The 26,829-nt window shown below is 41.6% G+C and overlaps 1 protein-coding gene across 6 annotated transcripts in view; it reads left to right on the top strand.

Annotated features, from left to right (window-relative positions):
• The window catches only part of Pcl (polycomb protein Pcl), a 73,527-nt gene that overhangs the window by 20,956 nt on the left and 25,742 nt on the right, over window positions 1-26,829 (top strand). For 5 of the 6 annotated variants that reach the window (XM_076174437.1, XM_076174436.1, XM_076174439.1 and 2 more), the window contains exons 4-11: window positions 909-1,109; window positions 2,471-2,650; window positions 5,021-5,193; window positions 6,104-6,299; window positions 9,108-9,175; window positions 12,132-12,296; window positions 13,734-13,995; window positions 14,113-14,301. In XM_076174437.1, the coding sequence (XP_076030552.1) occupies window positions 909-1,109; window positions 2,471-2,650; window positions 5,021-5,193; window positions 6,104-6,299; window positions 9,108-9,175; window positions 12,132-12,296; window positions 13,734-13,995; window positions 14,113-14,301 (1,434 nt within the window). The remainder of the gene's footprint in view (window positions 1-908; window positions 1,110-2,470; window positions 2,651-5,020; window positions 5,194-6,103; window positions 6,300-9,107; window positions 9,176-12,131; window positions 12,297-13,733; window positions 13,996-14,112; window positions 14,302-26,829) is intronic. The other variant, XM_076174441.1, reaches the window with a different exon arrangement.

Consider the following 26,829-nt stretch of genomic DNA (forward strand, 5'->3'; position numbering starts at 1 on the left):
GTGTATTTAGGGATGAAATGGGTGGGAGTGTTTTTGTGCCTTTCCCTTTTTGGCTACCTCCCTTAGAAGGGGGAAAAAGCCTTGGTATATGTATGTAGGAGTCCCAGAGTAACTACTCAACGTACTAAACTCCTGTGAACTTCTCATGAGATATCCCCTCCAGTACAGCAAACATGTGACTTCCCAAGACATTTCAGTAAGCTCAGCCTCACTCCATGTACAAATTCCCAAGACATTTCAGTAAGCTCAGCCTCACTCCATGTACAAACAGTGTGGGAGACCAATCATGACCTCCCAATAGATTATGTTTCAAGTTCATGAACTACCCCCCTCTCTGAAGGGGCTGGGATGGCAGTTTCTTATGAAGGACTCCTTGAAGTAGGGAATGTAATGCATTATGAACCATGTCATATAATGAAGCAGCGGGGGTAAACCAGCTTTGTCTGTTTGGTCCTTCTGTGGAGATGGTGTGTCCTGTTGTATCACTTCTGACCCAGACAGTGAGCAGGTGTGGTCCTTCATCCACAAGGAGCCAAGATAAAAAGGGGAAACTGGTTGTTAGAGGGGTGCATGACTTGGTTGGCCTCCTCCCTTATAAAGGAAAAAAGGCTTTACAGTATATGTATACCTTTATTATAAACTTGAATGCTGCCAGTCAGGACTCAAATTGTACAGTTCTCAATAATTTACCTCCACCTCCACTTCCTGCTATTTTAAGATCTTCACTTCCTCTAGCTTCTCTCCTTTAAAATTGAATTTGTATTTAACTCATATTTCTTCTTTTATTCATATAGTTGGGTGCTGAGAATGAGAGATGTATTTAACTCATATTTCTTCTTTTATTCATGTAGGTGGATGCTGAGAATGAGAGATGTATTTAACTCATATTTCTTCTTTTATTCATGTAGGTGGATGCTGAGAATGAGAGATGTTTAGTGCAGTTTGAGGATAGTACTGCTCATTGGTCCCTATACAAGGACCTAACAAAGCTCAAGTTACCAGAATCAGATGACCTTTGTGTTATCTGTAAGTCATCCAAGAGCTGGGAAACCAATGAAATCATTCTCTGCCACATATGTGACCAGGGCTATCATCAGGATTGCTTGCAGGTAAATCCCCCAAGTTTCAGGTGTGTTCCCAAGATCAGTTAAGATCTAATCCTTTTTCTAATGGTGAATCATATTGGCTATGCAAATATTGGAATTTTTTACATACAGGAACAAAGTGCACTCATTATTGATGTGTGTGTGTGTGTGTGTATATATATATATATATATATATATATATATATATATATATATATATATATATACATACATACATACATACATACATACATACATATATACACACATACATATATACACACACACATACCACTTTGTTGCCATTATTGTGAAATTTTATAAAACTTTTTGGGCTCACATATTTCCACATTTCTTTCTTAAATAAATTGACATGACCTCCCTTGATATATTTCCAGTTTACACCCAGAGCACTATTAACCTCTGCAGTTTCCAATGGTCTGCACTCATATGACTAATTGGCTTGAGCTAACACATCTGTTTTTCATATCATTAGAAGACTTGGTTAATTGTGGATCTTTCAGTCCCTTTGCTCCCTGTTTAATTTCTTTCCTTGCAACTGCTCCAATCAGTGTTAGCATACAACTGTTGATTCTTAATGTATTTGAGAAACTTTCATATCCATCTGGATTCTTCCTCAGAACTGAAAAAGAATCCAGACAATGAAAAGCAAATCAAGAACCAACATGCAGTTTTATTTGGCCTAAATGTTTTCACAGCAAGGGATCTTGAGGTTCATATTTATCCATGGTCTTGCAAGTGTTCTTGCCACTAGGGACATTGTCTAATTGAATGACAAAAACTGGATCAATTCTTTCAATTCTGAAGATGCTTCAGTAGTATTACAGCCATCTGTTGAAAATGAAAATGTTAATGTGTTTGGAAATTAAACTTAAAACCCACTATTGGAAAATAAGATTTGAAGTGAAATATTTTTTCTGTATATTTCGACCACTTTGTGGTCCTCTTCAGCAGAGGACCATAGTGAGTGGTCGAAATACATACATACATACATATACCAAGGCTTTTTCCCCCTTACAAGGGGGGTAGCCAAAAAGAAAAAGGCACAAAATCAATCCCACCCCTGAATACACTCCACACCCCTCCACCCTCCCTCTTATCTTAGCACCTCCTGAATGACGGGTCATCCCTGCACCTTGTCCACTGCCCTGGGTCAGAAGCAGTGTCGCAAGACACAGCACGAAATATGCAGAAAAAATGGTCGAGTGGTCGAAATATGCAGAAAAAAAATCTTTCGCTTGATAGTGGGTTGTAGATTTAATTTACCAATGTGTTGTGGCATTAGTTTACCTATATTTGGTAGTGTTACTTAATTTTAAATTATCATATAAGGTAGAAAGAAACATTTCTACATAATTTTACAGCCTCGTATAGGCAACGAGTTCTGTGAGCCAGACAGTCAATGGGAATGCCCACGCTGTGCCTGTAACTCAGCGATGGAGAAGGAAGAGAAGAAAAAGTCAAGGGAGAACTCCCCTCGCAAACAACGTCCCCGACCTCAACAACAGCAAGAGGAGAATGTCAAATTAGCACTGCCATATGATGTAAGTATTGTGGCTCTGTTGTACTGTAATATGGTAATTGTCTTGTTGCAGAATTTTAGATACTTTGATACTGTGTATGTGATTAGATGACTTAGTGAGACATGGATATGAGAGGGACACATTAGATGAGTTTATTTTTAAATCTATGTATGGCCTGTTATTATTAACTCTTAACTGATATAAATTACCCAGCAGCATTAATCTCTTCAATACAAGTCAAATTCTCGCTCACAGCATCAGATGCCTGATGTACAATGATGCATCACTTTACTCGTGTTAAAAAATATAAAGTAACTACTGATTTTCTTGTTGTCTTTCACTCTTGAGTAATAATAAACACAAAATGTGATGAAGCCAGTTCACAGAATTTGGAGGTCACTCAGCTACAACTACAAAATAAATGTAATTAGGATGTCATCACAGGCATCCTCGCATTCCTACTTGCAGCTCGTGACGCTTACTTAGGCATCATTGTATGGAAGAGGTTAAGGAAAAATAATGCTTTCTGCTGTTTCTGGGATAATGGAGATAGCCAATAAAATAGCTGGGGCTTTCCTTTAACTGGAAAGCTCTGTTTTGTGGCAGCCAGTATGTAAGAATGATCACCGACACCTAGAGGTTACCATTATGAATTGTGATAGGATGTGATGTAGATTGAATCTTGTGGCTTGTCAAGACTAATTATGCAGGATAGTGTACTGTATCAGACTTGGTACATCAAGAAAGTTTGTTGTAGTGTCCCTTTTCCCTCCACTGTTTCTATCTCCAATCCCCTGCTCATCACCATCCCATTTATCTCCTGTACCACCCCATACTGTATATATTGGGCAGACATGGTGACATGACACAGCCCAGATGCACCCCCACCTTCACCTCTAACCACTCTCTCCATACCCAGTCTTAACACAAGTCCTAGTATTCTTGTAAAAACTTGACTGCCCATAATAGCTTTCCCCAATCCCATATATCTGCAATGCCTCCCACAGTGCCTTCCAGGCTATCCTGTCTTAAGCCTTCTCCAAATCCATAAATGCCCAACCACATCCTTGCCTCTTGCCAAAAACTTCTTAATTTACCTAACCATAGAAATCAATTCACACAACCTCTACCTTATCCATACTGCTCCTCACCAACTCCCTCTGTTCCTCTTGTAATCCTCTCAATTACAACCCCCCATATACCTTTCAAATTACATTCGACATTCACATTTATTCCCTTCTTCCTTTGTAAAAAATAGAACTATACAGGCACTCCTCCAGTCCACTGGCACTCATCTCTCCCTGAGACACTCATTAAACAACCTCACTAGCCAATCCACTATAACTGTACCTCCCTTCTTCAGACCTTCCTCATGACTCCCATCCAACACAGGTTCCTTTCTAGCTCTCATATTTTTCAGAGCTCCTTGCACCTCATCTTTTCATATATCTTTCATTTTCCTCTCCTGTTACAGTTAATTTCTTTGCAACTCATACTGCCACAATTAATTCCTCCCCGTCCTCCTCCACATTCAGTAATTCTCTAAAATACTGTACTCATCTTCCCCTTACTGCCATCACTTCCATTAACATATGTCCATCTGCATCTTTTACCTTAACCTCTACCAGAGCCCCCCTCACTCCAAAACATCTTTTTATTCTTTTCAAAGTTTTCCATCATACTCGTACCCCATTTTACATTTGCTGTCCTTTTTGGTGCATTGGTTCTGACCCAGGGCATTGGGCAGAATACAAGGATGACCCATCATGAGAGGGAGGAAAGGGTTGTAAATGATAGTATCTGTGGGGATGAAATAGGTAGGAGTGGGTATATGTCTTTTGACTTTGGCTACTTCCCTTGGTGTATGGATGGATGGATGGATGTGCCTCTTTGCTTCCTTTAGCTTACATTTTGCATCCCTCTCTTGTACCTCTGGTATTCTTACTGAGTCATACTTTGCAACTTATCCATGTATGCTTGCTTCATCTCTTGTACTACATCTTCACTTCATCATTCCACCACTCACTACTCTTCCTTATATTACCTCCCATCCTCCATATCCCATATACCATCTTTGCAGACCTTGTCACTTCCTCCTTGAAACAAACCCATTCCTCTTCTCCTCCCACCTCAACTCAGTCCTTCACCCTCTACACTTCTCTCAGCTTATGGTATTCCTTCCCCATTTTCTGTCTTTATCTATATACCAAAGGCTTCCCCCCCCCTGATAAGAGAGGTAGCCAAATCAAAATGCACATACCCACTCCCATCCTACCCTCTCACATTGATCATCCCTGGATCCCACCCACAGCCCTGGGTCAGAAGCAATGGAGCAAGATTTAGTACATCCACAACAAGAACAAAGTAAAGTGAGTAATTTTTCTTTTACAGCTAAATTCCCTGCACTGGGATCAAGGGCACAAAAGCAATGAAGAGCAGACATATTGCTACTGTGGTGGTCCTGGCGAATGGTACAATCGTATGTTGCAGTGCCAGCGGTGTCGACAGTGGTTTCACGAAGCTTGTGTTGACTGTTTACATTATCCACTTCTGTATGGTGATAGGTAAGGTGGTGATGGAGGAGTTTCTTGTAGTCATTTAGATGAGTATGAAAGGATTAAGACATTTTGATTAGAACTGTTGAGGAAGGACGGGAGAGGACAGAAGACGGGTGAATGGAGAATGGTTGTATATGGAAGATGTTGTGATGCATGAGGTGGAATGGATGGGGGGGTGAGGTAGTGTGTGTGAGCAAAATTTTGACGCAGTCCGAAGGGATTTCTCCCCGCCTTCTCCTTTATATGGGGGGACGGAGAGGGGGGGTCGCCAATTTAATGAAGCGGCCTTGCTGTGGATGTGCTGTGTCTTGCGACACTGCTTCTGACCCAGGGCAGTGGACAAGGTGGAGGGATGACCCGTCATCTAGGAGGTGCTAAGATGGGAGGGAGGGTGGAGGGGTGTGGAGTGTTTTCAGGGATGGAATGAGTGGGAATGATTTTATGCCTTTTCCTTTTTGGCTACCTCCCTAGTAAGGGGGAAAAAGCCTTGGTATATGTATGTATGTATGTATGTATGATTAGAACTTTGTTGGTGCTCTGACTTTATGGGAAAAAAAGGGGGAGGGAGTCATTGTCTCACATTTCCATGCATGTGACTGAAACAAATTGTCCACTGAACCTTTATGTTATTCTTGAACCTACTCTTGTGTGTTTTTATCATAGGCTTATTCATCTTATTGACCTACTTTTGCCTTGGCCTATTGCAAAAATTAGTCTTCAGAGATGAGCAGATATTGAACATTAATGATTGTGATGATTATTGGATGGGTGTGATAGGAGTAATGTTGGCACACTTTTCATGTCAGTCAATGATTCTTTTAGTCTTTGATATAACATCCATACTACAAAGAACTTTACATATAAATTTATTTGTTGCTGTCAAAATGAGGACTGATTTGTTGACTTTTACTTTCAGGTTTTATGTTTTTGTGTGTGCCCTATGTAACGAAGGAAATGAATTTCTTCATCGACTTGATATGAAATGGGTGGATGTAGTTCATCTCGCTATATTTAATTTAACCCTCCAAGACTCAAAAACTTATTTTGAGTTTGAAAACTCCATCACACAATGGATTAATGATAACTGGGAGTGTTTACAAGCACCAATAGGGGTAAGTTTTTTTTATGAAGTTGAATGGGATATATTATATTTAAATGTTGCTGGAATCATGTAAAGACACCTACATTTTGATCCTTACATTTTTTTCCTGTTTCTTCTTGAAATATATTCACTTATTCATGGCTTTCAGGAAATTGATAGACAAATAGGGAGGCAATAGAAATATGAATGGGGAATGAAAAGGGTTCTTTTATGTTAATTTAAGAAATTCTGAATGAGATCTTTGCTTGTTTAAGAAATTCTGAATGAGACATCTTTGCTTGTTTGAATAGCTGCAAATGAATGGATTAGGAAAGGAGAGAGGAAGTGTGTTTGAGTATGAGGAGTGGTGCAAAGGGCAGCACATAGGGGAAGGAGAGAGTAAGGAAGCATTACAATGATTTGATATAAGGTACAAAAACAACAATCATATGTTGGATGACATGCAAGAATTGAAGGAATCATAGAAAAATATAATTGTTTATTAATATGTAGGTTCAGAGAGGTATGTAAATGCCTTGGGAGATTAAATAGTGTAATGAGAAATAGACATTTAGGAATGGATACTTAGAGGAGATTGTATGACGGAGTGATTGTGCTGACAGCACTGTATGGGGCAGAAATATGGAATGTAAGACAGGAGTTTGAATGTATTTGAGATGATGTGCCCGAGAAATATGATAGGGGTTACTAGGCTGGATAGAGTGAGAAATGAGGAGGTGAGGAGTGGTGGATTAGAGTGGGATGGGTGTGTGCCTTGACTTTGGAAGAGAAAGCCCATGGTATATAGATAGATAGTTCTTTATGTTTGCTTTTCCCATAGCCCTACCATTCTTTCCTATCACAGTCATTTTCCTAGTATCTCCCACTGCCCCCATGAAAATCTCTCTTCCTATACATTGAACAACTCTCCAAAATATTCTATCCACCTTCCCTTTCCTACCTTAACTTCAGTCCTACACCCATTACCTTCTATCTACCCAACACATTCCCATATCAAACTTTTCATTTGAGAAGCAACTTTTTATTCTTTTCAAAATTCTCCAGCAAACAATTACCCCTTACATCCACTGACTTGTTTACTTGCACCTTTATTCAGCTTACAACCTCTTTATTCTGTACCTCGCATTTGCTTTCCCATTTCTTAGCAACTATGTTCATATGCTTGGTTTTTTCTGCTCCCACTGCATTCAACTCTTCATCCCACCTTTGTTGTTTTGGTACAATGGGAGGTAAATGAGTGTTAGGCAAAGGTTTGGAATTGGTAGGTGAGGGTGGAAGGGTATAGGAGTTTATCCAGTTTGCAGGTGATGCTACTTGGAGCTGATTCTGAAGAGATAAGTAGTTGATGACTTGATTGTAGAATGTGTATGTGTGTGAGAGGAATGGCAGGTTGGATGTAATTATGAAGGGTGAGAGGCTTGAGGAAGTGGAGCATTTTGAGTATTTGGGGTTGCATGTTGCGGTGGTTAGTAAAAGAGGCATAGAAGGCAGAGGTGGAGGGAATGAATTTGAGGGGATGACCAAAGATGAGATGGATGGATGGGGCGAAAGAGATGTTTAGCAAAAGGGGATTGTCTGTTGAGCAAGGAAGGGAGAAGGTAGGAGATAGGGGTGAATAGAGAATGGCTGTGTTTAGATGATACTGTGATGCAAGGAAGGGAGGGGATGGGGGAAGGTGTGGTAATGTATGAATGATATTTTGACACAGGTGGTATTCTCTATTTCTGCATGAAGTGGCCTTGTTGTGGATGTGGTGTGTCATGCTGTTGCTTCTGATCCAGGGCAGTGGTCGGAATACAGGGATGACCTGTCATCCATGAGGAGCTAAGAGGGAGGAAAGGGTTGTGGATGGGAGTAGAGTGGGTTGAGGTGAGATGGTTGGGAGTGAGTACTTGCCTTTGACTTGGCTAGTTCCCTTGTATGGAGAAGAAAGCTCTTGGTATATAGATATATAGATATTGTGGTGAATGGAGGAGTGGAGGTGAATTATAAAAGAATGGAGTCAGGTAGATGTTTCAAACACATTCAAGGTTTCTGCTTTTCTGGTATTTAGTGTCTGCTCCATACAGTACCATGGCTACAATAATTCCTTCATCCAACCTTCTCTTTGCATGTATCTTCCGAAAGCCTATTTATCATAATGATTTTCTTTCCATTGAAACATAGAACAGTGATTTTTAAGGCTACTGGAATGGTATTAGTTTGAAATTTGAAAAATCAAAATGATAAACCATGGAATGGGACAGTACCACCTGGGGCAGTTCAGACCTGTAAATATTTTTGAGTTCTCTAAATATGGATATGAATGCTTGCTGGCCAAGTAGGGGAGTGTCGCTATTTACGATGAAGTTTGAGGTGACAGTGGTTCAGACCCTGCTGCGAGTGAGTTGGACCAAGGGCATGGTTCATTAAACTCTACACTACGAAATCCTCTTTAAGGGTCACCATTCCAGCCTTCAGATGGGGGGGAGTTCTTGACGTTAAAGTGAATCATCATCATCAAGTATGAGTACAATAGTTTTAGTAACTAAATGTCTTAATGTGTTAATTTAAAGCTGCAATATCCCCTACCTAAGGGTTATAGAGGATTATTGGAAATGGTCTTCCTTCTGTGTGTTGTCTTTACTGTTGTGTATTTTATGGAATTTTTATAAATGTGCCAAAGGCTAATTCAGTTTTGAAATATAAATTCTTGTCACTTCCAACTACATGTTTACTCCATATGTTACAGTATTGAAATCTTGGATTGATGACAGAAAAATGACTGACTGCATGATCCTCTAGTGTGACTCCTAAATGATTGGTTGTTGGTTTGCAGTTGCAGAACTTGCAGGTGCATGAACGAATGCATGAGGTGCTGCGGGTGCTGGAGGCCAACAGACCCAGGTAAGCGCTTCGAGAATTGTCTCTGGGGATGATCACTGTTAACTGGGACTAATGACGTGAGGGGGTCCAGGGATGTGGGTATCAGAAAATCAGAAAGAATTGTCTCCCTGTAACCTATCTTCAAAACCTGCCATCATTGTTGCCTCTGGCCGGAGGTGCAGTCTCCAGACTGGACTCCAGACTTCTCCTATCAATTATAACTACATCATCTACCTTTTTGTGATGTGCTGGGAATTGGTAGCTGCCCACCTTCTCCTACTATAAGTCAGGGACATAGAATATGCATACCATCATGGCATAAAATAATGAAAGTTTAAAATTTTTGTTCAGAATTGACAATAAGCATAAAATAGTTTAGAAAAGGAGAGGCTAAGAGAAAGTAATTGAGCATAAATAGAAAACAGTAACAAGAAAAAAAGTAACAGCAAGAATAAGTCAGGAGACTAAGACAAAAGAAGGAGGTTAAGGTGTGCTCTCATAGTAGTTGATGCAACAGAATCAGGGTAATTAGAATATTCATAATACTCTTAGGCAGAATGTAATGTTGAGGACTGAACTGCAGAAACTACCTCTTTTGAGGTAGGATATCTCGGTTTGAAAAAGTTGAAAATTTACGACATTAAGGAAACGAAAGTTTGATAATTCTAATTTGGTAATCTAATAGTGTTTCAGATAAACTATGTGATGTATTGTTGATATAGCAGGCACAAAATAATGTGCTATTAGTTTTATCATAGAATTGTTTCATTGAGTGCCTGTTGTGAGAAGTTACTGTCCACCTGGAAAGAAGTTTTTTGAGCAAGGAGGATGAGGGAATGGAAGGATGATTGGTGGGATGATGAAGCAAAGAAGGTTGTAGTAGAGAAGGAATGAGTATGGACTGGTTGCAAAATATGTAGAACGAGAGAAATATATGAATTCTTCGGAGGCCTGTTGTGGAAAAGACATGGATTACTGCAGAAGATTAAAGTGGTGTTTCATTATATGGATGAAGAAATGGAAAAAAATAAATAGAAAAATAAAATAAAATAAATCCATTGAAACCTGATGTGTCCAAGACTGGAATATGTGTTAGTAGTATAGTCCCCACACAGTGAAGGATATAAGCAAGATGGAGAGAATACAAAGGGCAGCAACCAAACTGGTCTCCAGCCAGGCAGATAAACCATATGAAGAAAGACTAAAAGTACTGGGTCTACCAACTTTGAAAGATTGAAGAGAAAGAGGTGACATGATTATAGTGCTCAGATCATACATACATATACCAAGGCTTTTTCCCCCTTACAAGGGAGGTAGCCAAAAAGGAAAAGGCATAAAATCATTCCCACCCATTCCATCCCTGAATACACTTCACACCCCTCCACCCTCCCTCTCATCTTAGCACCTCCTGAATGACGGGTCATCCCTGTATCTTGTCCACTGCCCTGGTTCAGAAGCAGTGTCACAAGACACTACTGATTAAAGAGAGGAGGGCAGTAACAGGTCATACAAGTAAATTAAGAAAGACCACATGTTGAAAGGATGTGAAGAAATAGTTTTCCAGAAAGATGTGTAAATATGTGGAATAGTGTAGGTGATATCTCAGGTTCAAACAATACACAAGTTCAGATCTAAATAATATTATTGGAAATCAAAAATATTAATCAACTTGGAACTGTACATGAATTTGAATCTAGGTATGTCAGAAAATTAGAGAATAGGAGACGACCCAATGAGTGTTGTGCCTTTCCTGTATACTACAATTAAATGAATACTCCTGAATGGGTGATGGACAGGCTGAAAAATGAAATAGGAATAAAAAGAGGACTTTACGTCGGAATAAAAAGTGGGGAAACATCCTAGCTCCAAATATAGTGACATTGTAAGACTGGTTAAAAAGAACACGTGCACAGTGAAATGTAACTATGAAGTTTAGGTTGTCAGACAAGCGAGATCCAACCCAAAAGTCTTCTTTCATCTCTACAGAAAAAATATGGAAAGGATAGGCTCAATTAAAAATGACAAAAAACATCATGAGTGAATTGGAGGAAAAAATGAGTGAGGCGTTTAACAAACATTTTCTCTTGGTGTATACAAAGGAGAGGTTAGATATGGTACCTGTCTGCGACCCTATTTTCTGTGGGGGATGAAGGAAGTAGACTCAAACATCAGGATTAGTAAGGTACATACATATACCAAGGGTTTTTCCCCCTTCCAAGGGAGGTAGCCAAAAAGGGAAAGGCATAAAAACACTCCCACCCATTTCATCCCTAAATACACTCCACACCCCTCCCACCCTTCCTCTCATCTGAGCACCTCCTGGATGACGGGTCATCCCTGCACCCTGCCCACCGCCCTGGGTCAGAAGCAGTGTCGCAAGATTAGTAAGGTAAAAGTAGTTAAACAGATTGATAGATTTAAAGCTACAAGATCCTCAGGTCCAGACAAAAAAATATCAAATATGCTTAAAGACTGTAAATCTACGACCAGTTAACAGAAATATTTAACAAGTCTGTAGACACTGGTTTTGCACCTAATGCTTGGGGGCAGGCAAACATTATTCCTGTTTTCAGAAAGGGAGGTAAATCGTCTGTAACTACAGGCCAAGCAGTTTGACATCAGTTATAGGTAAAATGCCTGAATCAATAATAGCTAATAGAGTCAGAGATCACATTGAGAGACGTAATTTGATTCATGTCTCACAGCATGGGTTCTCCAAGGGTAAGTCATGTGTGACTAATCTTCTGTCTTTTTACACTGATGTCTTCAAGGTGTCAGATATCAATGATAAATGCTTGCTTGGTATGGGCTTACATATGTAGTGGTACTATCATTGTAGAAATAGTATCACTACAGTCTGGTGATATTTTTTTGTGTGTGTGTGTGAGTGAGAGTTTGAGATACTTCTTGTTCCTTTTCTCATTCTCATTTGTTTTGCCACAAAGCCAATTATATAGTCAAATTATTAATCTTGCAGGTTTAAGAGTGGTCGAGAAATCAAGAAGAAAACTAGTATATGGGGTTTAAGAGTAAGAATTCCTCCTCCGGTGCCATCCATCACACTTCCTATCTCAGGTGTAATTAATGAGAACTCTATCAAGCACATTATTCTACGTAACAAAAAGTCAAGAAATGCAGACAGGTAAGTTACAAAGCATATTTTTCTTTGGGTACAGCTATTTTGTATATATTTAAGTAATGTTTATTTGTAGACATAGATAGGTATACAAGCTGTTGGAATAAGATAGATTATTGCTATTTATGGAAGCACTTTGAATCCTGTCATGGAGTCAAATTTGTAGTAGGAGCATACTGACTTGAATTCCTACTTCCATAATTCAGGGTGGAATTTGTGATATTGGACTGAAAACTAGATCAGGTAGTTTATGCATATGAGGGGATACCCAAAAGAAAGTGGAATTCTGTCATATTGTATTTAGATGGTCTTACATGTTACACTTTTATCACTTTAAAAGTATTCTCTATGTGAAACAATGCACTGGTTCAGATGTGTTTTCCTCCGTACAAAACTGTTTTGGAACTTGCAATGATATGCTATTTAATACCTCCATTCTTAACTTCATCCACAATTTCCTTTGAGGATTTTCTTCATTTGGTGGTGGAGGAATCACAGAGTGCAAGATTGGGTGAATGGGGAGGGTGGATAAGTGGGGTCAAGCCATTTTTGGTGAGAAACCCTCACACCAGGTGGTGTACACTGGTGGATTGTCATGATGAAATCACTTGTCACTACCTTGCCACAGGTTGGAGTGTTTCCATCTCACTGCATCTTGCAAATGCTTCAGAACGAGACTAGTGGGGGTTATGAGGATGGATTTAGTGCAAAATGAGGTGGAGGGGGAAGGGGCTGGCAAGTAGGGTTGATTAAAAGTACTGAGATTGTTTGGACACATTAGAAGAGTAGAAATAGAAAGAATAGCAAAAAAAAGAGAGAGAGAGAGGAAAGCAGAGGTGGAAGGAGTGTACATGAGGGGAATCCCAAGAATGGGAGTAATGGATGGTTTGAAGGGGACCTTGTGGGTATAAAGGTAATGTCTGTTGAACAGGGAAGGGAGAGGACAAGAGATGGTATGAGTAGAGATTGGTTGTGAATGGATTATAAATTGGCACAGCCCAGAGTGATTACTTTTTGTTTCTGTGGATGAAGGTGGAGGAACACCATGTAATGAAATAATGAGGGCACTCCAGCTTTGGCTGTCAGGCCCTACTGTGGATGTGCTGTGTCTTGCTGCATTGCTTCTGACTTGAGCAGTGGGCAGGGCACAGGGATGACCATTTATCCAGAAAGGGCTAAGATGAAAAGGACAACAAATGAGTGTTGGATAGATGTAGGGCGAGAGAAGAGTGGGTGTATATCGTGGTTTGGCCATCCCTTATAAGGGGGAAAGGGCCTTTTGGTATATGTATGTAAGCATCGAGCTAAGATAAAAGGGAGGACATATGGGTGTGGGATGATGGAGGGTGGGTGCATGCCTCGATATAGCAAAAAAAAGAAGTCTAGGTATATAGATTGATGTATATAAGTAAGTATTTTTATATGTTCATCTCCTCTCTTCAGCCCACCTATACCAAGAAGTTATAAACTAAAAGACGAAAAACCAGAAGAAATAGAAGAGGCTCTAAATCGGTTCAGTCCAGCCAAGAAACGAGCATGTTCGCCCTTACCCATGGAGCAGGAGGAAGAAGAGGAGGATGAGGAGGAGGAAGAGGAGGAAGAAGGAGAGGGTGAGGGTGAAAGGAAAAGCCCCTCAGCTGGCAAAAAGAAAAAGAAGAAGAAGAAGAGAAAATGTGAGGTAGATAAACTTATGGAGGATAAGAAGGTATGCCTTTTGTCCTTGGCTTCTGTATGTGCTATTTAGTCCGCGTAGTTACTTGGTGGTGAAGGTGCTTTTTCGTCTAGTTATGCCGAATATCTAACCATGTAGTGTCTGTTTCAGGCAAGGAAAATGATTGAGGAGTTGAGCATAAGATCGGCAAACCAGGCAGAAGTGCCCGTGAAGAGAAAACGAGGGCGACCACCCAAAAACCCAGACAACAACAACATAGTAGGTCATCAGTCTCTTCAGGAGCTCAGGGATCTACAACAGAAGAAAGCACAGAGGCACCTCACTGATGTCCTCAAACAGGTAAGCCTTCTCAATAGTTGGGAACAAATTGTAGTTTTATCCATAATATGTTCTATGACATATTTGAAGTAGGCAGACCTGATCTTTTCAAAGATTGTTGAATAGTAGAGAATATTTCTTGTAGATGTAATAATTGTATATAATTTAATTTTTCCTCCGACATTGCTTCTTCATGAAGGAGACAGCATCAGTGGTATGTTATGTGTTAACTAGAATCAAAAGAATATAAGTTTGCTTTATGGTTTGATCATATTAGACATCAAATAATCGATATTAAGAGTTTATCTAGTGATCTAGTGGGGCTGCCATGTATTTACTTTTCATTTGTTCAGCATTTACTAGCCTAGACTTATTGACTTTAAAAACACCCAGGGTTACCACAAATCTTGTATATCCTAAGCTGTGTCTTGCTACATTGTTTCTGATCCAGGGCAATGGGCAAGATACAGGGATGACTAGTCATTCAGGAGGAGCCAAGATAAGATGGAGTGAGGAAAGTGAATGGAAGTGGAGTATGTGGGGATGGAATGGGTGGGAGTGGATTTTATGACTTTGTTTTTTGCTACCTCTCTTTTAAGGGGGGAAGGAAAAAAGCTATTTGTGTATGTATGTGTGTATCTGCCTAAGTTCTTGAGAACAGAATAGTAACTGGAATGAGAAATGGGTAGATATGAGGTGCCAAGATAGGTGGTAGGGAGGAGGGTGGAGGGGAGTGGAATATATGGGAGATGAAATGGGTGGGAGTATTTCTATGCCTTTTTCTTTTTGGCTACCCCCCGTGTAAGGGGGAAAAAGCCTTTGGTATATGTATGTACATTCATATACCAAGGCTTTTTCCTCCTTACAAGGGAGGTAGCCAAAAAGGAAAAGGCATAAAATCATTCCCACCCATTCCATCCCTAAATACACTCCACACCCCCTCCACCCTCCCTCTTATCTTAGCACCTCCTGGATGACGGGTCATCCCTGTACCTTGTCCACTGCCCTGGGTCAGAAGCAGTGTCGCAAGACACAGCACATCCACAGCAAGGCCACTTCATTAATCGGCAACCCCCCCCTCTCCATCCCCCCATGCATAAAAGGAGAAGACGGGGAGAAATCCCTTTGGGCTGCGTCAAATTTTGCTCACACATACTACCTCATCCCCCATCCCCCCTGCACATTCCACCTCATGCATCACATCATCATCCATATACAACCATTCTCCATTCACCCCTGTCTTCTGTCCTCTCCTGTCCTTCCTCAACAGACATTCCCCTCTGCCCCAAAGCCCCCTTCACCCCATCCATCCACCTCATCCTAGGACGTCCCTTCATGTTCAGTCCCTCCACATCTGCCTTCCATACCTCTTTTACTAGTCTTTCTTCACTCATTCTTTCCATGTGTCCAAACCATCCTAATACTCTTTCATCAACCCTATCTCCCAACTCCCTTTCCACCCCTGTTCTCCTCCTCACCTCCTCATTTCTCACTCTATCTAGCCTAGTAACCCCCATCATACTTCTCAGACACCTCATCTCAAACACATTCAAACTCCTTCTCTCTTCCTCTCTTATGTTCCATGTTTCTGCCCCATACAGTGCTGTTGGCACAATCACTCCTTCATACAGTCTCCTCTTCGCATCCATTCCCAAATGTCTATTCCTCATTACACTCTTTAATCCACCAAGGCATTTACTCGCTTCTCTCAATCTACATTCTACCTCCACCTTCACTCCACCTTTTCCTGCCACATTAGCACCCAAGTATCTAAAACTATCCACTTCCTCCAGTCGCTCTCCCTTTATGCTCACTTCCAGTCTACTGCCACTTTCACCCCTTGTACATCTCATCACCTTACTTTTACCCACATTTATCTTTAGCTTTCTTCTATCACATACTTTCCCAAACTCTGCCACCAACTTCCTCAATCCCTCCTCCGATCCTGCCACAAGAGCAGTGTTGTCCGCAAACAACAGCTGGCTCACCTCCCACTTTTCTCCATTTTCTTTAACCATCTCCAATCCCTGACCCACTACCCTTGCATTTACCTCTCGCACTACCCCATCCATGTACAAGTTGAACAGCCAGGGCGACATAACACATCCTTGACGAAGTCCCACCTTTACCTCGAACCACTCGCTCTGTGGGAGGTTATGCAGATTTATGGGATAGGAGGAAAGCTTTTGGGAGCTGTCAAGAGTTTTTATGAGAGTAGTAGAGCATGTGTTAGGATTAGAAATGGAGAGAGTGAGTGGTTTGAAGTAAAGGTGGGACTTCGTCAAGGATGCGTTATGTCGCCCTGGCTGTTCAACTTATACATGGATGGGGTGGTGCGAGAGGTGAATGCTAGGGTAGTGAGTCAGGGATTGGAGATGGTTAAAGAAAATGGAGAAAAGTGGGAGGTGAGCCAGCTGTTGTTTGCGGACGACACTGCGCTTGTGGCAGGGTCAGAGGAGGGATTGAGGAAGCTGGTGGCAGAGTTTGGGAGAGTATGTGATAGAAGAAAGCTAAAGATAAATGTGGGTAAAAGTAAAGTGATGAGATGTACAAGGGGTGAAAGTGGCAGTAGACTGGAAGTGAACATTAAGGGAGAGCGACTGGAGGAAGTGGATAGTTTTAGATACTTGGGTGCAAGTGTAGCAGGAAAAGGTGGAGTGAAGGTGGAGGTAGAATGTAGATTGAGAGAAGCGAGTAAATGCCTTGGTGGTTTGAGGAGTGTAATGAGGAATAGACATTTGGGAATGGATGCGAAGAGGAGACTGTATGAAGGAGTGATTGTGCCAACAGCACTGTATGGGGCAGAAACGTGGAACATAAGAGAAGAAGAGAGAAGGAGTTTGAATGTGTTTGAGATGAGGTGTCTAAGAAGTATGGTGGGGGTTACTAGGCTAGATAGAGTGAGAAATGAGGAGGTGAGGAGGAGAACAGGGGTGAAAAAGGATTTGGGAGATAGAGTTGATGAAAGAATATTAGGATGGTTTGGACACATGGAAAGAATGAGTGAAGAAAGACTAGTAAAAGAGGTATGGAAGGCAGATGTGGAGGGAGTGAACATGAGGGGACGTCCTAGGATGAGGTGGATGGATGGGGTGAAGGGGGCTTTGGGGAAGAGGGGAATGTCTGTTGAGGAAGGAAGGGAGAGGACGGAAGACAGAGGTGAATGGAGAATGGTTGTATATGGATGATGTTGTGACTGCATGAGGAGGAATGGGCGGGGAAGTGGGGGGTGGGGTAGTATGTGTGAGTAAATTTTGACGCAGCCCGAAGGGATTTCTCCCCGTCCTCTCCTTATATGCAAAGGGGGATGGAGAGGGGGGGTCGCCGATTAAATGAAGCGGCCTCGCTGTGGATGTACTGTGTCTTGCGACACTGCTTCTGACCCAGGGCGGTGGGCAGGGTGCAGGGATGACCCGTCATCCAGGAGGTGCTCAGATGAGAGGAAGGGTGGGAGGGGTGTGGAGTGTATTTAGGGATGAAATGGGTGGGAGTGTTTTTGTGCCTTTCCCTTTTTGGCTACCTCCCTTGGAAGGGGGAAAAAGCCTTGGTATATGTATGTATGTACTCGCTCTCTCTATTTCTAATCCTGACACAAGCTCTACTACTCTCATAAAAACTCTTGACAGCTCCCAGAAGCTTTCCTCCTATCCCGTAGATCTGCATAACCTCCCACAGTGCCTTTGTGTCTACCCTATCGTAAGCCTTTTCCAGATCCATAAAAGCCCAAAAAACATCCTTCCCCTTTCCTATAGCTTTCTCACATATCTGTCTTACCACAAAGATCTGATCTACACAACCTCTACCCGTCCTAAATCCACACTATTCCTCACCAATTACTCCCTCTGTTCCTCTCCTAATCCTCTCAATCAAGATCCTCCCATAAGCCTTCCCAACTACACTTAACAAGCTAATCCCTCTGAAACTACTACATTCACACTTGTCCCCTTTTCCCTTGTAAAGAGGAACTATACAGGCACTCCTCCAGTCCTCCGGCACTCTACCCTCTCTCCAGCAAACATTAAATAACCTCACCAACCAGTCCACCATCACTGTACCTCCCTTTTTCAGACATTCTGCATGGCATCCATCCAGACCAGGTGCCTTACCTGCTTTCATCATCTTAACAACTGCCTTCACTTCATCCTTCCCTATTTCTCCTCCATTTTCCTCACTCATCACTCTCATTTTCTTAGCATTTCCCACTGCAGCTATCTTTCCCTCCCTATCCTCCTTCATATTTAGCAACTCCCTAAAATATTCTGCCCATCTTCCCCTTACTGCCTTCTCTTCCATTATCATCTCTCCATCTGCACCTTTTACCTTTTCTTCTCTACTTGATTTGCCTCCTCTTCCTCTCTTAATTTCTTTCCAAAACATCTTTTTATTACTTTCAAAATTTTCTGTCATACTCTTACCCCATTTCACATCTGCTCTCCTCTTTGCCTCCTTTACCTTTTGCTTTACTTCTTTTCTTTTCTTTGTACCTCTCATGTGACTCCCTCCTCCTATTTTGTAACCAAACTGTGAAAGCTCGCTTCTTCTCTTCTACAACCTTCTTTGTTTCCTCATCCCACCACTCACTACCCTTCCTTCTATTTCCTCCTGTCCTTCTTGTTCCACACACCATTCTTGCACACTTTGTGACTCCCTCCTTGAACCATCCCCATTCCTCCTCCACACCTAGCTCTACTCTATCCTTCACTCCCTCCCACTCCTCCTTCAGCTTCTTCTTGTACTCCTTCTCCTTTTCATTTTCATTAAAAGAGTGCATAGAGAATTTAGGGAGAAATGTCAATGTAATAGTACTGCTAGGGTAGGAAATGATCCAATTGATGGAGTGGTTGGGAAATGTGGAGTTTCAGGAAAAAATTGTAGTGGAGAGTTGATGGTGGAAATGTGTGTTGGAAGAGAGTTGATGATAGCAAATACAGTGTTTCGGAAGAAAGTCGAGCATAAGTACACATGGGAGAGGGTGGTAGATAGAGCGTTAATGGATTATGTAGTGGTAAATAGGATTATGATAGGAAGAGTTAAGGATGTACATGTGCTAAGGGGAGAGGGCGGGGGAATATCAGATCATTTTTTTGGTGGAAGGTAAGTTGAGAGTGGAGGATAGATGGAGAAAGAGGAAAGGGGCAAAAGGTATATGTATGTATGAAGCTAAATCTTTCACACATAACCACTTCCTAACCCCTTCATCCTCCACTCACTCTCTTGCATCACAGTATTATCTATACACAGCCATTCCCCACTCACCCCTATCTCCCACCTTCTCACTTCCCTGCATAAGACATCCCCCTCCTGCTCAGTACCCCCTTTCATCTCATCCATCCATCCATCTTATCTTCAGTCATTCCTTCATGTTCACTCCACCTGCCTCAACCTTCCACACCTCTTTTAATCTTTCTGTACTCATTCTCTCCATGTGTCCAAATCATCCCAATACTCTTTCAGGAACCCTATCTGCAATCTCCTTTTCCACCCCTGCTCTCCTCCTCACCTCCACATTTCTCACTCTATCCAACCCTGTAACCCCTACCATACTTCACAGACACTTTATCTCTGGATTTCTTAAATTCTGTGTCTGCCCAATACAGTGCTTTCAGTACAATCACCTCTTCATATAGTCTCCTCTTTGCTTCCATTCCCAAATGACCATTTCTCATTACACTTTTTAAACCCCCAAGGCATTTACCTGCTTCTCTTAATCAACACTTTACCCCCACTTCTCCCTTTCCAGTCACATGCAACCCCAAGTACCTAAAGCTACCCACTTCCTTCAGCGTATCTCCTTTAAGACTTGCTTCCAAATTGCTGCCAGCCTTTCCCCTTGTACATCTTGCCTTACTTTTACCCACTTTCCATCTGCTATTTTTCTACATGAGGGGATGGGGAGAAGGGGTCACTGATTAAGTGAAGTGGCCTTGCTGTGGATGTGCTGTATCTTGCATTGCTTCTGACCTAGGGTAGTGGATGGGATACAGGGATGACCTGTCATCCACAAGGAGCTAAGATGAGAGGGTGAAAACGGTGGTGGATGGGAGTGGAATGTGTGTGGATGGATATATGCATTTTTGACTTTGGCTACCTCTGTGGTAAGGGGCGGGGGGAAACCCTTGGTATATAGTTAGAGAGATGAAGCAAAGGTAATGATGTAGTCTGGATCTTCATGGCCATGGAAAAAGTATAAGGCTGGGTTGACAGAAGCATTGCAGAATTTATTTTAAATGTATGATATAAGAAGTGTTGAAAATGAAAAAAAAAAAAAAATTTAGTACTAGGATGTGGGAATAGCAGGAGTAAAAGTATGGTTGTATCATCTGTGAATTTGCCATGCTAGTTCAGTGTGTATGTGGATGGAGTGGTATGGGAAGTAAATGCAAGAGTACTTGGCAAAGACGAGGAATTAGTGGTTGAGATTGAAATGAATACATTGCCCCAGTCCAGAGTGCACAAGACAGTGTATTATAATGTACTCATTTTTTGTGAGATAGTTGGTTTCTATTGCCAGGCTGATTCTATATTAATACTGTTTAGTTCAGGGTGTTGACCTGAATATAGACATACCAGTAGCAGTAAATGGAACTTTGAATGTGAAAATTAACTATAGAGTAAAGGGAAGTGTATATGAAGGATCATAGCCACCATTATTGTATGGAGTAGACTTGGAATATAAGGGAGGCAGAGAGGAGGAGACTGCTTTTGAGCTGAAGATTTTTGTAAATGTGGTAGGTGTTACATGACTAGAATGGGAAATGTGGTTTTGAGGCAGGTAGAGTTAATAGAAGTGTGATAGGGGTTATAAGGTTGGATAGAATGAGGTGAGGAGAATGGGGGTAGAAAGGGAGCTGGCAGACTGCTGATGAAAGCTTATTGGGATAGTTTAGATACATGGAAAGAATAAGTGAAGAAAGATAAGCAAAAGAGGTGTGGAAAGCAGAGGTGGATGGAGTGAACTTCTGGGGATGACTAAGAATGAGATGAATGGATGGGGTGAAAGGGGCTTTGAGCAAGAGGGGAATGTCTGTTGAACAAGTAAGGGAGAAGGCAGGGGATAGAGGTGAGTGGAGGTTGTTTGTGTATGGATGATATTTTGACACAGTCCAAAGAGATTCCTTCCCATCTTGTATTTTCTGCACAAGGGAATGGGGGAGAGAATTCACTGTGTAAGTGAAGTGAAGTGCCGCTGTTATGGATGCACTGTGTCTTGCTGCATTCCTTCTGACCCATGCAATGGGCAGGAGACAGTGATGTCCTGTCATCCGTGAGGAGCTAAGAGGGAAACAAGGGTGGTGGATGGGAGTGGAATGGGTGCGTTCCTTTGACTAGGCTACCTCCCTTATAAGGAGGAAGAAGCCTGTAGTATATAGATGAATTATTATTATTATCTTATTTCTTCCTATCTAACAAAAAGGAAAGATATACCATATATAAGTACATTATGCATCCTGGGGTGTTTGCAAATGAATGTGTTTAAGCCTTAAAAGAATTTGAATTTATGGTGTAATTTGTTTGAATCTATTTACTTATGATATTTTGTTATTTTCACATTTTGGTATGTGTGTATATGTAATTTTAAGTTAAAAAAAAATCATATTTTACATGCTTATCATCCAATATATTTTATGTTCTTATGCATGCCATAGAATTTAATTTTTCAAAATGACATACAAATACCAAGGGCTTTTTTTCCATCACAAAGGAGGTAGCCAAAATTGAAGGCATATATCCACTCCCACCCATTTCATCTCCACATACTCCACTCCCATTCAACATTCCTCCCTCCCTCTTCTCTTGGCTCCTCTTGTATAACAAGTCATCCCTGCTTCTCACCTACTGCCCTGGATCAGAAGCAATACAGCAAGATATGGTACGTCCACAGCAAGGCCGCTTCATTTGATCAGTGACCCCCCCCCCCCCTCTCCATCCCCTCATGCAGAAAAAAAGAGAATACATGGAGAAATGCCTTTGGGCTGTATCAAAATATAATTCACTACACTTCTCATTACCAGGCCCATATGCTCTTACAAAGACCCACATCTCCCTTCCCAGTTTCAACTTCATCCACATTAACCTTGAAGAAACCTTCCACTCCATCACACACTTACCATCTCTTCACTTAATAGTACTTGTGTAGCCACCCCTTCTTTCCCTCATACTCTATTCACTTCTGACACCCAACTACACTCTCAAACTCAAACTTGCCTCTCCCTTTCAACTTAGTTTCACTCAATGCCAACATATCTCTCAAACCTTCTGACTCAGGGTAGTGAGTGAGATGCAGGGATGACCCATCATCCAGGAGCCAAGAAAAGAGGGAGGGAGAGGTGGTGAATGGGAGTGGAGTATGTGGGGGATGAAATGGGTGTCAGTGGACTTATATCTTTGACTTTGGCTACCTTTCTTGTAAGGGGGAAAAGCCCTTGGTATATGTATGTATGCTTTTTGTAAATATATATTTTATGTTAATATGTGTTTTATGCTCTGTATATATTTGTTTTTACCCCCACCCTCGCATTTCTTTTGTTTTTAATTTGTTTATGTACTGGGGTCCTTGAGGACTTCAAGGGCATCCCTGTTTACCAGAACCACTCAGTATTCATGGACAAATGTGCTCTCATAGAGGAATACTGAACAGCTTTATTTTATTGCCCCCCACCTCCATCCCCCACCCTCCCCTGGAATGTATCCTTTACCACTTGTTATTTTCCACCTGTTCGTCTTCCTCTGTTCGTTTGGTTGAGGGATAACTGTCACCAAAGTGTTCCTACGCATCATAGAGGGTAACTAATTGGCTTAGTGAGGGGGCTTAGGTTCCCCCTTTCTGTAAGTTCCACCTGTGAAGACTCCAACCATAACCCAAGTAATTGGACATTGGATTGTGTGAAGATGTGAAACAAGCATGAGTAAAAAAGAGATTGGTAGTATGTTTATGAAGAGAAAGAATGTTAGGATCAAGTGAGACTAAACTGAAAGGTAAGAAAAGTTTGAATTTAGGAGTGAAGTGAAGGAATGAATGGTGTGGCTGTGTTGGTAAGTGATGAGATATGTGTGTGGTTAAATGGAAAAGTGTCATCAGGAATGATCTGTATACCAAAGGCCTCTTCCCCCTTGTAAGGGATGTAACCAACCAAGGCACACGCCCATTCCCACCCATTCCACTCGCATCCACCACTCTTGTTCCCCTCTCATCTTGCTCCTCATGGATGGAGGGTCAGAAGCACTGCTTGAGTCAGAAGCAATGCAACAAGACATGTGTGATTAGTGAGAATGGAGAGAAGTGGGAGGTGAACCAATTGTTTTCTAATGACACATCACTTGTGGCTGTGTTGGAGGTGGGCCTAAGGTTGGAGGGTATACCAGAGGAGAAAGTCAAAAGTACATATGTACATACAAATACCAAAGGCTTTTTTCCCCTTTCAAGAGAGTTAGCCCAAAAAAAAAAAAAAAGGCATAAAATCCATTCCCACTTTTAAAACCCCCAAGGCATTTACTTGCTTCTCTCAGTCTGTATTCTACCTCCATCTCCACTCCTCCCTTTCCTGCCACATTTGCATCCAAGTATCTAAAACTATCCACTTCCTCCAATCTCACTTCCAGTCTACTGCCACTTTCTCTGGTTTTACATCTCATCATCTTACTTTTACCCACATTTATCATCAACTTCCTTCTTTCACACACCTTTCCAAGCTCTCACGAACTTCCTCAATCCCTTTTCTGATCCTACCACAAATGCTTCTGACCCAGGGCGGTGGGCAGGGTGCAGGGATGACCCGTCATCCAGGAGGTGCTCAGATGAGAGGGAGGGTGGGAGGGGTGTGGAGTGTATTTAGGGATGAAATGGGTGGGAGTGTTTTTATGCCTTTCCCTTTTTGGCTACCTCCCTTGGAAGGGGGAAAAAGCCTTGGTATATGTATGTATGTACCACAACTGCAATGTCATCAGCAAACAAATAGCTTATCTCCCACCTTTCTCCATTTTCTTTAACCATCTCCAATTCCTGACCCATTACCCTTGAATTTACCTCTCGCACCACTCTATCCATATATGAATTGATTAACCAAGGCGACATAACAGATGAGATTAAAAGGGGAGATATATTAAGTGTGTTTTTGAGGAGGAAGATGGAAGTGTTAACCCCTTCCATACGGTGCCGCACACGTAGGCGTCATGGACTTAGATCTCAGTGGCAGCAGCCAATGCCAGCCGTACGACGTGTCGTAATAATACTCGCATCATAAAATATAGTCACCGCTTATATCGATCGTTCTCTCTTTCACCCGCGAATTTTGAATACCACAGAGAATGGGATTCAGGGCACATTTGAGAGAATGTAAAAACACAGGGGCGACTACAATAAATATAATCAAGACGCCGATATGGCAGCCTCGCGAATACACTCGCTCCCCATGACGCCTACGTGTGCGGCACCGTATGGAAGGGGTTAACATTAACTGAAACTAAGTTGAGATGGAGGAGTGATTTTAAGTTTGGAAGTGTGGTAGAGAGAGTGTCAGGAGTGATAGGGGAGCAAGAATAGTTGCTGGTAAGTGATAGGAAGGTGCATGGTGGAGTTGAGGGATGTATGTTCAAGGTTAATGTGGATGAAGGTGGAATTGGGATGGAGAATGTGGGTCTCTATAAGCATATATGGGTGTAGTAAAGAGAAAAATGTAGAGGAAAGGGAGGCTTTTTGGATAGATTTAAAGTTTTGGGAGGAAAGTCAGTGTAGTAGTGTTGGGAGAACATAGTGCTGGAGGAAGTGATGCACCAATAGATGGAGTGGTTGGCAAGTTTGGAGTGCCAGGTAAAAATCATAGTGGTGAGTTTATGTTGGAGATGTGTTTAGAGAGTTGATGATATCTTACACAGTATTTGGGAAGAATGGAGCATAAGTATACATGGGAAAGGGTGGTTGATAAGGCATTAATGGACTATGTAGTGATATCTAAAGGAAGGATAGGAATAATTTTGGGTGTCCATGTATTTAGGGGAGTGAGTGCCCAAATTATTTTTTGGTGGAAGAGAAGTGGAGAAAGAGGAAAAGGGTGGAAGGTAGAGAGGTGCTGCAAGTAAACATTTTGAATGAGAAGGAAAAGAAGAAGGAATACCAGAAGCTGAGAGACATGTGGGAGATGATGAAATATAGATATGGGTGTGTTTTAAGGAGGAAATGGCAATGTGTGCAAAGATAGTATGTGGAACAAGGAGGATGGGAGGTATTAGAAGGAAGGATAGTGAGTGGTGGGATGATGTGAAAATGGTAGTAGAAGAGAAGAAGCAAACATGTGTGGGTTGGTTGCAAATTACAATTAAGGAAGCATATGAAAGGTATAAGAAAAAAAGAACCAAAGCATAAAGTATTGGCAAAGAGGAGAGTAAATGTATAGTAGTGTGACAAACCTTTGAAAGGAATAAAAAAATGTTTTGGAAAGAAGTTAAGAGGTGGGGTGGAGGTAAAGTATAGATTAAGGGAAGTAAATGTCTTTTTTTGGGATTGAAAAATGTCATGAGAAATGGGCATCTGGGAATGAATGCAGAGATGGGTGATCACACCTATGAGAGACTTGGAAGTTAAGAGAGGCAGAAAGGAAACGTTTAAATGTGATCAAGATGAAGTGCTTTGGGAAGTATGGTAGGGTTACAAATTAGGATAGAGTGAAAGGAAGAGAGTAGGTTTAGAAAGGGAGCTGGCAGATAGGGCTGATGAAAGATAATGGGGATGGTTTGGACACATGGAAAGAATTAGTGAAGAAAGATTAGCAAAATAGTTGTGGGAAGAATAGGTAGATGGAGTGAACTGGAGTGGATGACTGAGAATGAGATGGATGTGGGTGCATTGAGAAAGAGATGTCTGTTGAATAAGGGAGATGGCAGGGGATAGGGGTAAGTGGAGGATAGTTGTGTATGGACAGTATTTTGATGCAGTCTGAAGGGATTTCTCTTCAATTTTTTGCATGAGGGGATGCAAGGTGTGTAAGTGAATAGGCCCTACCATAGATGTGCTGTGTCTTGCTGCATTACTTCTGACCTGGGTAATGGGAAGGGAACAAGGATGACCCTTCATCCACAAGGAGCTAAGAGAGAAACAAGGGTGGTGGATTGGAATAGGTGTGTACCTATACTGGGCTACCACCCAAATTAGGGTTGTGATGGTAATAACATTCCCTAGACTGCCTGGCTGAGCAGTCCTGTCTCCCTGAAGAATGCCATGGCTGGAAGGGAGTTTTCCCATGAACCCCATATAATATACAGATACATGTGTTGTTGGTATGCATAATTGTGTACAATGCAGTCTTCCTTAATGTTTTGAATAGTATGAGGTGAGAGTTACATCCTGGATAGATGCTTGCAATGTGTTTGTCCATCTGCCTTTGGTAATGTAGAAGGGGTAGATTGTGGCCAGGTGGACTCTGTTCTCTTGGGGGAGAGAGGGATCAGAGAGATGGATGTCAGGGGGTCTGACATGCAGTAGTGTGTTGTCTTTCAGCCTGTTGAAGGAGCAGTGAGGGATATGATTATGGATATGCTTCAGGAGATGGGTGTGTG

Source organism: Oratosquilla oratoria, chromosome 36 (genome assembly GCF_046742065.1).
Source record: "Oratosquilla oratoria isolate Oo_2021 chromosome 36, ASM4674206v1, whole genome shotgun sequence".
Lineage (NCBI taxonomy): Eukaryota > Metazoa > Arthropoda > Malacostraca > Stomatopoda > Squillidae > Oratosquilla > Oratosquilla oratoria.